At 40.4% G+C, this 11,794-nt stretch overlaps 1 protein-coding gene and 2 non-coding genes across 4 annotated transcripts; 1 reads left to right on the top strand and 2 right to left on the bottom strand.

Annotated features, from left to right (window-relative positions):
- Positions 1-728: 728 nt before the first annotated feature.
- Positions 729-8,469, bottom strand: LOC124536116 (TATA element modulatory factor). 2 transcript variants are annotated; one of them, XM_047112566.1, is made up of 10 exons: positions 6,256-8,469; positions 5,671-5,885; positions 5,039-5,180; positions 3,019-3,238; positions 2,757-2,948; positions 2,495-2,687; positions 2,278-2,422; positions 1,935-2,015; positions 1,626-1,835; positions 729-1,546 (listed from the first exon to the last, which is right to left on the bottom strand). In XM_047112566.1, the coding sequence occupies exons 1-10, from the start codon at positions 8,149-8,151 to the stop codon at positions 1,397-1,399; spliced, it is 3,444 nt and encodes a 1,147-aa protein (XP_046968522.1). In that variant the 5' UTR covers positions 8,152-8,469; the 3' UTR covers positions 729-1,396. The 2 variants fall into 2 exon arrangements, with proteins under 2 accessions (XP_046968522.1, XP_046968521.1); XM_047112565.1 differs by having other exon boundaries at positions 2,495-2,948.
- A 95-nt stretch (positions 8,470-8,564) lies between these two features.
- On the top strand, positions 8,565-8,658 carry Trnai-uau. The gene is made up of 2 exons: positions 8,565-8,602; positions 8,623-8,658. It is a non-coding gene; the product is annotated as a tRNA-Ile (tRNA).
- A 1,672-nt stretch (positions 8,659-10,330) lies between these two features.
- On the bottom strand, positions 10,331-10,424 carry Trnai-uau. The gene is made up of 2 exons: positions 10,387-10,424; positions 10,331-10,366 (listed from the first exon to the last, which is right to left on the bottom strand). It is a non-coding gene; the product is annotated as a tRNA-Ile (tRNA).
- Between the last annotated feature and the right edge of the window lie 1,370 nt (positions 10,425-11,794).

The following is an 11,794-nucleotide window of genomic DNA, read 5'->3' on the forward strand; positions in this document are numbered from 1 at the left end:
ATAGTTTCATTAAATGCGCTTTTCAGATCAGCTTAATTCGATTTCATTAAAAACTAATTTTGTGGATAGAAAACTTCATTCCAAATCGAATTTATTTAGTTCCAGGATATGAAGTAGGTTAATACGTTGCTTATTTTTTTTTTAGATATGCATTGACAAATTTTAGATCGAATGGTGACTGTTTATATCTCACTGGTTAAAAATAATACGAGATGAGATTCTTAAAAATAAAAACTATTCAAGCTTTTAATAAACTTTTAAATTTTCATAAATACTTTAAATAAAAAAAATGACAAACTGGAATACCAAAGCTTATTGATATAAGCAGACATTGTGTTTCTTTAACTTCCAAAACGTGAGGAAATACTGGGATTACTCTTTTTCACCTGAGAGGAACTAGTGAGAAATACTGAGGTAAATGGGAATGCATATTATTTGAAATAACTGAAACGACAGATAAAATTATTAATATTTATTTTATAAATATTTTAGGCTAATATTTTATTTTATATATGGCAATACCGCAATAATTCTGTAATTATTATTTAAATACATACACGTGACAATAACAAAAAACAGTGGTGATAGTATTTGCTAAGTGATCGGATCAACATTGATCCATCCAGAATATTGGAGTTAATAATTTTTTATATCACAATTTATGCTATTTACAATTAAAGTGTTTTGCCGCATTTTCTAATGCTAGCGAGTTTCATAAATTCATATAAAGCACATTATATTGTATGAAATGCTATATATTTTTATATACAATAAAATAAATTATGAACTTTGGATATATTTTTTTTATTTATTTATTGCGTACACCCAATTAAAATAATTACGGTGATACTAAAATACTACGATTTTACTACTTTTATTTGTTTGTGGTTGTATCTGATAAGATATTCTTTTGTCAATTTAGATAATTTAAGTTGAATTCGTCGTAATTACTTTTATAGCAAATGATGGTCAAAGACTTGGTAATTTAGATATTTTATCTTAGTGATCCATAACATTAATACAATTTTATAATATCGATTTTTAAAAACTTGTCATAGGGAAAACGTTTTTTTTTATTAAAGGATAATATCATTATGTAGCTTGATTTACTTAAAAACACTACGACGACGTTAAGATATGAACGATTATTGCACGAGTTACACATCGGTTTAACCTCTAATATTGCGAGAAGGGATATTCTTTAGCTTAAAAAATTACCATTGAAAATATTCGCGTGAATGATAATTTAAAGATAAAATCGAGAAACGCAGCACGAGTAATCCCATCGGGCGAGAGATGCAACGGCAGTTTGCTTTTTAAATTTAGTGGGGAGGGTGGAGTAATCTGAAGCGTGCTCCACTGCGCCCTCCAGGGGTGCGCGGCCGGGGGCTGCGTGCTATCGCGCGAGCCGCTTGAGGCGCACGAGCTCGTCCAGCTGCTCCTTGTAGAGCTGCGTGACGTCGTGCAGGTCCAGCCGCAGCTCGGCCAGCTGCTCCTCCTTCTCGCCGTACATCTGCAGCAGCGCGTCGTACTGCTCCTGCACGTTCTGCGGCCGCACGCACACGGTGAGCGCCAGCGGGGAGGGGGGCGGGGGTGGTCGTAGGGGGGCGGGGCGTCGCGCTCACCTGGTAGTCGGCCAGCTGGTCCTGCAGACGCGCCAGGCGCGCCGTGAGCGCGGCGCGCTCGGCCCGCAGCGCCGCCAGCGCCGCGCCCGCCGTGCGGCGCTCGCCCTCGCGCCGCGTGAGCGCCGCCAGCGCCTCCTCCACGCCCACCACGCCGCCCACGCCCGCGCCCAGCGCGCCCGCGCCGCCGCCCGCCAGCGCGTGCCCCTCCTCCTGCGGGACGCGGCCGCACTTGAGACTTTACTCATTTTGTGTATGATGTGGTAAAACATCGAGCAATCGTTCTCCTGTACGGAGGCCGGATAAGCGTACGGTCTGCCAGAAGGAGGTGGAGAAGCTGTCGGAGGCCACGGAGTGCGCGGGGGAGGCGTCCCCGCGGGTCGACACCTGCTCCTGCAACACGCGAGCCCGTGAGCGCACGACGCTTGGGAGACACGACGACGAGGTTGTGTAATGATGATTCGATTTGTCCGATACCTCACGAAATGTTTGGCACATTTAGTAGGTAAGTAGTACTTGAATTATTGAAACTCACGTTTGTGAGTTAAAAACTTTTAATTTAAGTATATTATTATTGTGATTTGTATTCGGTCATGGGATATCGATGTGCCATTAGCTCTCAGGACTAGGAGACGAGACGGTTTCCGGAGGTAACCTGCAGGATAGCATTTCGTTTCTTCTCGGTGTCGAGCGCGGCGCGCTCGTCCGCCAGCTGCGCCTCCAGCTCGGCCGCCCGCGCGCGCAGCGCCGCCAGCTCCCCCTCGCTCGTCTCGCGGAGGCGCTCCGACTCGCTCTCCTTTCTGGAAAGTTGCGATGCACTCGCTGGAGTACGAGGCGCCCGGAGACGTCGGACGCCGTCCCGGGACACCTACTCGCGCAGGCGCTCCCGCAGCGCCGCCAGCTCGGCGCGCTCGGCGGCCGCGCCCTCGCGCAGCTGCTGCAGCGTCCGCTCGGCGCGCTGCAGCTCCCGCCGCGCCGCCTCCGCCTGCTCCGTCAGCGCCGCCGCCTCGGCCCGGCCCGCCCTCTCGCTCTCCGTCGCCGCCGCCGCCCGCCGCCGCGCCTCCTCTGCGGGCACACGCAAACCGTAGCACCGGCGCCCGGGGAGCGGGGGGCTCTCCCGCGGGCGCCACTCACCCAGCTGCGCGGCCAGCGCGGCGGCGGCGCTGGCGTGTGCGCGCTCCCGCTCGAGCGCGGCGCGCTGCAGCGCCGCCAGCTGCTGCAGCAGCGCGGCCGGCGCCTCGGCGTCCGCCTGCGCCTCGCTCGCCTCGCGCGCCTCGGCCGCCTCGCGGCGCAGCGCCTCCTCGCGCGCCACCCAGCGCTGCTCCTCTGCACAGACGGGTCACGTGAGGGCGCGCGGTGGGGGGCGGGGGGCGTGCGTGCGGGCGGCGGGCGGCACCTCGGGCACGCTCGGCGCGCAGCTGGCGCAGCTCGTCGTGCAGCAGGGCGGCGTCGCGCGCGGCGCGGTCGGCGGCGGCGGCGAGGTGTTGGTGCGCGTCGCGGGCGCGGCGCAGGTCGGCGGCGTCGCGGCGCAGGTCGGCCAGCTCGCGCGCGAGGGCGTCCCGCGCGGCGCGCGTGGCGTCCAGCTTCTGCGCGGCGTCGTCCAGCGCGCTGCGGCTCTGCGGGCACGGTCGATACTGTACTCACACGGGAGCGAGCCTCGCTCCTAGTAAATATATGTCCGGGAAAGTACGAATACTTTGGTGGACTTTAAACTACGCGACCTATGCGAGGCGCGAAGATTAGTCAAATCATCAAAAGCTCTTATTTTGTTGAGTAGCCGTACTGAGGTGCACCGAAACCAAATTTTAACTAAAATAAGAAGACGAATGTTTCCGTGCGCCTCGGCGCTCCACGTGTCGTGCCTCGTAGGAAACACCCCGCCGTCCTGCATATCATTATAAAAGCGGGAGTGAGTACTCGGTATAGAGTACACCATTAGGACGTTTCTGTATTAAAAGAATAAGTGACCCATAAACATTGTACTCAGTATGATCAAAATCACTAATTAAAATTTCTAATAAACATACAATTAACATACATATTCCGATAGAATATTCGATAAACTAATTGTCCATTTCTATTAGATAAAAGATAAGATACAATACAGCGGAATTGATAACGCCTTAGAAATAAATCATATCGGTTTATAAATATTTTTAGAGACGATGTGATTAATATCTGCTCATATAATAAGTTCCGAAGTGATTGGCACCGGAGAGATATGTTTCAACTATATCTATCCTGCCCACTTCGGTAATGTCTCTGCAAAAAGGAAGGTTGGACGAACACCACGCGTCTTTACCACGAGTTAGATGCCGTTATGTACTAAAATCTGTATTAATATTATAAATGTGTTATGTGAAAGTAACTCTATGTCTTCTCTTTCACGAGTAACATGCTGAAAAGAATTTGATGAATTTGGTATGAAGCAAACTCCAAGAAAGGACATGGGCTACTTTTTTGCCTGACACACGAGAATAGAGAATCAACACCCTAACGACTACGGCGACTACTTATATAAAATAATTATAAACAAAATATAAGGCTTCTTCTATTATGTAAATAATGTTTAGCTTAACGAATCCGCCTCATGTATACGAGTATTTAATCAGTACGCCATTACAAAAAATAACAAATTAAAGAAACATCGATAAGATGCCGCAATAAACATTACCACGAATAATTTCTGATAAAACAGCTATGAAATTATATTTCTTCACAGCATACAAAAATTTACCCGATTGCTAAGATTTTTATTTTGTGTTTTAGTAATGAAATACTACGAAGTCCTACCTGATGGTGGGGCACTGCAAGAGTCATTAAGCCCTATAAATGTATGCCCATATGATCTGTCTGCTGTATCCTCTAATAGGCTATTTGACAATGCGAAAAATAAATTGTGAATTATTATAATCAGTGTATATTATGAGTTTAAAAATGGTTATTTACTAACGAAACTTGAAAATAACACTTAATTTATTCAAAAATCAATAAATAAAAATGCATTTTATCAAACGTTTGTCACGTGACACAAAACGCTCCTGATTGGCCGGGCTTATGATGAAGTAACTTTCTTGTAAACCTTGCTTTTCTATATGTACCACAGATTAAATTACAGCAAAGTGACGTCACCGACTCCTTTGCAGCGCCATATTGTCCAAGTAGCGTTTTCGCGCGTTATTTAAATATGGAATTTTTAATTTGATATTTTTCGGCAAATATGTACTAGAAATAAAAAAATCAACTTTTGTTGGGTTCCTTAACCTCTACTAAATAATATAAAATGGATTTTAAAAACCAGTCAAATAGCCTATTACACTGGCTCACTTATTAGATAAAGTATTAAATATCAGTGAGTCGTAGAGACCGTCTGCCTTGTCAATGGAATAGACTTGTGTTATAAGGTAATGGTTCACCTCAGTAAGTTCAACTTCCATCTTCTTGTTGGCCGTGGTGAGCCGGTACACCGCTTCGATCTGGTTCACTTCCAGCTCCTCCTTGGCGGCCATGGAGCGCTTTAAGCGGTCCAGTTCCGCGGTCTGCTCGGCTATCTTATCCCTGAATATCAAATTGTAAATGGATAATTAATGATAAAAAATGGAGGTGTCTTGCGATACCCGGTAGGACCAAAGTTGCTTTTGCTATAATTTACATTGTTATTAAAAATTCTAAGTGAATTTGAACAATAACAAAAAATAACATTATTCAATGTTACAGTAAAACGTATACAACAGAAAGAGACAGAAAGAAACAGAATGAGAGGAAAAGATCTTCTGATTACGTATTTTGCTTACGTGATGATTTCTATTTTATACTAGTTCACTTTATTGTTATTTGTAAACAGCGTAAAATAATTTTGTTCCGATATAAGCTTTGTTCTGATAACAACAGTATTTGACATAATAAGTATAAATATAAGAACGAAAACATCTAAATTTGCTAAAAATATCCGTTCAAATATTAGTAACTCTCTAAAGTTACTCTAAACTGGAAATATTAAGTTTTCCAAATATCAAGTTTCTAGAGCATATAATACATTCTTCCTCACCGGAGCCCTTTGATGACTTGCTCATTATCCTTCTCCTTAGCCCTGAGCTTCTTGATGATATTTGAATGCTGCAGCTCTTGGCGTGCTAGCTTTTCCCCTTCCTCGTGGAGCTGTGCTATTATCTCGTCTTTCTCCTTCAAGGAGTTCTCCAAATCTGATGAATTCTTTCGCGTCATATCAGTCTTGACATTATCCAGCTGTTTCCGCAATTGATCCTGGTGAATTGAGACATTAGGTCAATAAAGAAATTTATATCTTTGAATTTGAATTTAAATGTTGAAAAAGAGTAACTACTGAGTTTCTTGCCGGTTCTTCTCGGTAGAATCTACTTTCCGAACCGGTGGTAGCTTCACTTAATTGTTAAATGACGATTCAAAAGTGCTTGTAAAAGCCCACTTGAATAAAGTATACTTTTATTTTGATTTTTGATTTTGAATGATATACATACACACTTAATCTCTGATCTCTGTATCCTGCATGAATGTCGACATACAAGTATATTTTAAATAAAATATACATACTTTTTCCTGTGTTTTAAAATATGAAATTGTTGTAATTACATAAAATTAAAATAAAAATAAAAACCTTTTCTCTAATTGCTTGTTGAAATTTCTTCTCAAGAGCTGACATTCTCTGTGTGTAGTCTTCAGTAATGGTGTTTATATCGCCCCCTTCATGTTTAACCATCAAAGACTCCACTTGACTCTTCAAGTTGGCATTGCTCTCCGCTAGTTCTGCATTACTCCTGCTCACTTCCATCAGTCTATTCTCTCTCGCATCCAATATCTCGGCCATCTCACACAGTCTTCTCATGAGGCGATCGTTTTCTGAACATTGACTTTCGTCACTGGTGTTACTTTGCACTGAAGCTTCGGATAACTCCCTAGTGTGACCGCGGATTTTAGTAGCTAAATTCTTACCTAATACTAAGTCTACAAGGTTAGGAGAAATTGCACCATCTAGTTTCTGCTTGAAGCCATACTTTCCAGGGCTATTTCTGCAGCCATTACTACTGTCTCCATTGGGACTTGGAATGATTTCTATATCGGATGATGTGGCAGTCTCCAACTCATCACCTGACGTGTGTCCTGAGGTTCTTTCTGACCCAATCTTAACTAAATCACTTTTACTATCGGAACTGACTGGTGAAATTCTCTCCTTTATACTGGCTTCCTTTTGGGATGACTCATTGCTTCCAGGTGGACTACACTGCTTTTTCTCAACATTGACAAAGGCTGAGCTCTCAGATCTCAATAAATCACTTGTCATATTGACATTATAAAATGAAGAAGAGTCACTCAGCTTCTCAATAAATATATCCTCTGGTTCAACATCCTTCTTCTGTTCTTCTGCTGGATTTTCAAGAGTAATGCTGTCATTGTCAGCATTCAAGGTTCTGTCAGACCATGAACCGTCATTGGAAGAGTTTTCACTGATTTGCATCTTGTGAGGGAGGATAGGTTGTTCTAATAGAGTAATTTCCTTCTCATTGCCTCTTCTCGGATCCATTCTATTCGTTTTAGGGAATGGACTCACAGGTTTATCCTCCGTGTCTAGTACAGTGGGTGCAGTGCATTCAGATATAGAATTATAGGACATTGTATCTTCATCGTCATCAGCAACAAGGCTGACACTATCTGCAGTTTCTGCCCTTTCAGTTCTTTCTCCAAGTGGAGTAGATTTCTTATCAGACAAATCACCAGGTGAGAGATTTGATGAAGTGCTGCTGTTTTTATCACTAGCATAGCTATCAAAGCCTAGGCATTCAATCGAACTGGGGCTTATAAGGCTATCTGGCAATATTTCTACTGACTCAGAATTTAGTTTTAAGCCCATACTGCAACTGTGGGACACGGACTGGCACGATGCAGCCTCAGAGTCAGGTGTAGACTTTAAACTTTGTGACAATACTTCCACTGAGTCAGAACTATTTCTACTAGACATGAATGACAGCACATTTGACATGGAGGAATTACGTCTTTCATCTATCTTCTTTGTTTCCTCTTTGGTTAAATTAAGGCACTCGGCACCATCAGACATCACCAGCTGGCTTTTTGAAAATAAATCATCCTGACTATCATATTTGCCTGCAATAACATTCATGGACTTTGCTTTTGGAGGTCGGACAATCGTATCCGTTTTTGGCTGTTCAAAGAATGAGCCAGCAAATGATCCCCACAGACTTTGAGAATTGGATTTTGAGGGGCTTTCGGTCACCACAGGCTGCTCTTTTATGGCATCAGTTTCTCCGCTTTCGGCGCTGACAGTGAGACCCCAAGAGGAAAAGAAATCGGAGTTATCCTGTTGAGGTGTGTTACTCGTACTAGGTGATGATTTAGACGTTGATGGACCCTCTGCTTCATCTTCCTGCTCCTCATTACTGTCATCCTGAATATCTAACGCTTTATCAATAGTTTTCTGGGCTTCTTTCAGTGCTGACTTGGCTAAGCTGGTTAGCCCCGAAGTATCGAACCAATTCATTTTGAGAAAACATCAGATACTTAAAACAGAAGATAAACGTAGCACACTTCTCGTTCTACACCCAAATCGTAAAAAACCTTGTTTTATTTTGTCATATAAATCACAACATAAATTTTACAGCACACAAATGACGTTTACATTCCATTTTGTGTTTATCTTTACGCAATGTCAGTTTATTAATTGATAAAAGGTAGTAATATTTATTTTAATGTTTATTTTTAATAAAATTTCGTTTCAACATTCACAGCACTTTGTATTTTTTTTTTAATAAAAAATATAGAAAAGTGTCAAATCAGGTTGAGTTTACTTTTCCAACAAGCGATTTGACATTTACATCACAAATCTACGTCATCTATCGGAGGCGAATATTTTGATTGTACTATACGTATTGTATTTTTGACCAAGCAGCCACAGCTCCAGTGGCGCAATTGGTTAGCGCACGGTACTTATAAGACAGTGTTCGTGTGAGATATGCCGGGGTTGTGAGTTCGAGCCTCACCTGGAGCATATTTTTTAGTTTTAAAAATAAGATTTCAATTTTATATTTTTATAGTAAATATTTTCTACAAAATTTCTCAACAATATTTTCAATTTTATACTACATATACTAATAATTTTGCTTCGTTTATTTAACTAATGGTTAGCTTTTTCAAGTGCAGATACCGACCTCCCAGGTTCGAATCTCTTACCTGGATAGTAATAGTAACTTTGGTATTTTTTTCAATTAATTTATATTATCGGTTGTGTTTGCTCCCTGTATCGTAAAGTGCTTAATGCCATGTCGTGCCTATTCCACGCATAGCAATAATGCTTCATGGAGTAAACTGAGTACGTACTGTATGCTTATTAATGCGTAGGTAGTTATTGCGACAGTCAGTACCTAGATTTTAGCAACGGAATAGCGTCGTTGACCATTTCCATTGGACCTGGATGGATATAAAGCGGACACATGGTCCGCTTTATATCCATCCACGATAGCACGCGAAAGAAATTAAGTGGTGACCGCCGAAGAAAGGGAGAGGGTACCGCTGTTTTAGTGAGTATTCCGGTTTACTGGGGCGCACTGGGTGTCCTCGATATCAGTGAGTCCCACATACTCCGCAACCCCATTTCGTGTGGGATAATCGCGTGATGTGTTTGTCAAGTGCTTTCGCGATTCACGTAGCCTCGCGCCCCAAAAGTTAAGGATCAAATTTGATACTTGATTAGACTGATTGATATTTCTATAGCCTCTATGTCAATTGAAAATTTTATTTTTTTTAAATAGTGTTAGCCTTTCTCTAGTTATATTTAAAAAAAATAAGAATAGTTTAATTATTAACCCCATTAGGGCATAATTCCAAATATATTATAGCTACTCGTTGAAAAGCACGAATAATATGTTGGACATTTGTATGATGCCAAATACGTATTCCGTAGGCCTTTCTTTTTTTTACTTTTTATTGCTATATTTATATTATAAAAGGAATTTTTAAATTTAAATACATATATACCCTACTCGCTTGCAAATTTACATATAATTAAAAAAAATACGATACGATTTTACACATAGCCCTTCATCCTTATTTTGACACCCTTGAGGGGCGATTTAAATAAATAGCCTAAGATCTTTTTTGAGTTTCAAACTAAATACATACCAAATTTCATGAAAACAGTTTCAGTGATTTAGCCGTTAAAGCATTAAAGATCGAGAGAGTAAACAACTTTTTCATTTATACAGTTAGTAGTTTATTTATTCAGTTACTATATTTATTTTTAAGTGTTAAAAGGGCGTGACAAATTAATTAAAACATAGTTAATGTTGTTTGATCATGAGTTTGATCATCTTTATTCATAAAAAATCTACCGAGAGTACGAGTGCTAACAACTTAACAAGACGAACAAAATTAACGATTTTGTTTTATTTACAGTAACAAGCATATCTCAGTCTAGTCTGTCTCTGTCCTGAAACGATAATTTATAATCACGTGAAAGTTCCACATCAATTGGATTAGTAATCGGGAAATAACAAACAAAATGTTCTGCTATAACATATGTATGTTTGTGGATTGTATTGTTTTGAGTGATTATATTACAAAATCACATCACTTGTAACTAAAGATTAAACGTTTCGAAATTTATTTAAAATTAAAACTAAACATATTAAAAATATAACATATCTACTATGATGTAAAAAATATGCTCCAGGTGAGGCTCGAACTCACAACCCCGGCATATCTCACACGAACACTGTCTTATAAGTACCGTGCGCTAACCAATTGCGCCACTGGAGCTGACTGTACTTCGGGCAAAATTGGTACATGTTCATGGCTTTTTTTTTTAATCTATTCAATAATCATTAGAAGCGAATCTTATGTTGAACGTAACCGACATAGTTTAATTTCAAAACAATGGAATGATAATTGGTTAGTTTTTCGTAGTTAACAATTATAATTGATGAATTTTAATTTGAAGCTTATATATTAGCGTTAAAAGAAAGAAACATTGAAGTAACTCATACCTAACTAAAGTTAGCTTTTTATTTATTTAATTGTGTACCCTCGTTACTGTGACCGGTGTATAGGTTTTGATCTATTACCAACTAAGCAATGAGTTTAGTAGAAAAAAGTGTGCTCAGTCAAGGCGTAAGTCAAACCAATTAAAAATGTATTCATATTTTAATAAATGGGACGCTTTATCGGTTTCTCTGATTTCAGTTCAGCGACACGAATCAAACTACCTATTAACCAACAGTTGTGATTAGAGAATCGATTTAGATAAAATCTACAAGACTACGTAAAAAAAACAATAACATGTTGGGAGATAATAACAATATTTTAGTACAACGTTTTATATTCATTAAACCTAGATAAAGATTTAATTTAGGTACTTGATAGGCTTTGTGGAAGTCTGTCGGGTCTGATACCATCGTGTATTATACCGCTAAACAGCCTTTCTTATATTGTTATGAGTATTACGCGTGCGAATTTGAACCCATGACTGTATGTTAATGTTTTACAAGCACTGAAGCCATGTCGGCTCATTATGTACACATTTATGATTTAAAATGAGACAGGAGGTGTGTTAATGACATTATAATGGCAAAGGCGTAATGAAAAGATGTTATTATCTTTGATACGTGTGGTCCTGCTATTATAATGGCAATTGACGTAGATATTGCATTATATGCCGGTTTATTGTAGGTACAACATTGTATCCAGTGCATCATTTGTAACACAATACGCATCAGGTAATATTCATATAAGCAAGGTCATCTGCGGCTACAAAGAATAGTCGTTGGCAAGCAAAAACAACCACACTTTGTATCAACATTATGGTGGCTCTTGCCTTGTAGTCTTATTACTCTGAGAAAAACGTCAAATCATTAAAAAATTGTAAATTGTCTTTGATTAGTAACATATATTAAAGGTATTACACAGTATACCAGAAGGCTATCTATGAGCACCGTCATACTGAAGAGTAATAATATTGCAATAATATAATACACACAGATACCAATCTTTATTCCATCAATTTTAGCGGCGGATTTCCATAAAGGTCAATTAGCCCCGGGCTAAGGTCGGCAAAATTTAGGGTGTCAAAACTTACTATCTGACCTTTTTTAGGTAGTAGTAAAATTAATTATCTTATTGTATTCTGATAC

The sequence above is a fragment of the Vanessa cardui genome, chromosome 16, assembly GCF_905220365.1.
Source record: "Vanessa cardui chromosome 16, ilVanCard2.1, whole genome shotgun sequence".
Taxonomy (NCBI): Eukaryota; Metazoa; Arthropoda; class Insecta; order Lepidoptera; family Nymphalidae; genus Vanessa; species Vanessa cardui.

What these genes read in the sequence shown, in the direction of transcription:
- LOC124536116 (XM_047112565.1), bottom strand. Translation starts at nt 8,151, where the DNA reads ATGAATTGGTTCGATACTTCGGGGCTAACCAGCTTAGCCAAGTCAGCA. An exon ending in TGGAAGTTGAACTTACTGAG is followed by an intron (nt 3,239 to 5,038) that starts GTGAACCATTAC and finishes CCGTGCCCGCAG; the next exon opens with AGCCGCAGCGCGCTGGACGA. An exon ending in GCGCGCCGAGCGTGCCCGAG is followed by an intron (nt 2,949 to 3,018) that starts GTGCCGCCCGCC and finishes CCGTCTGTGCAG; the next exon opens with AGGAGCAGCGCTGGGTGGCG.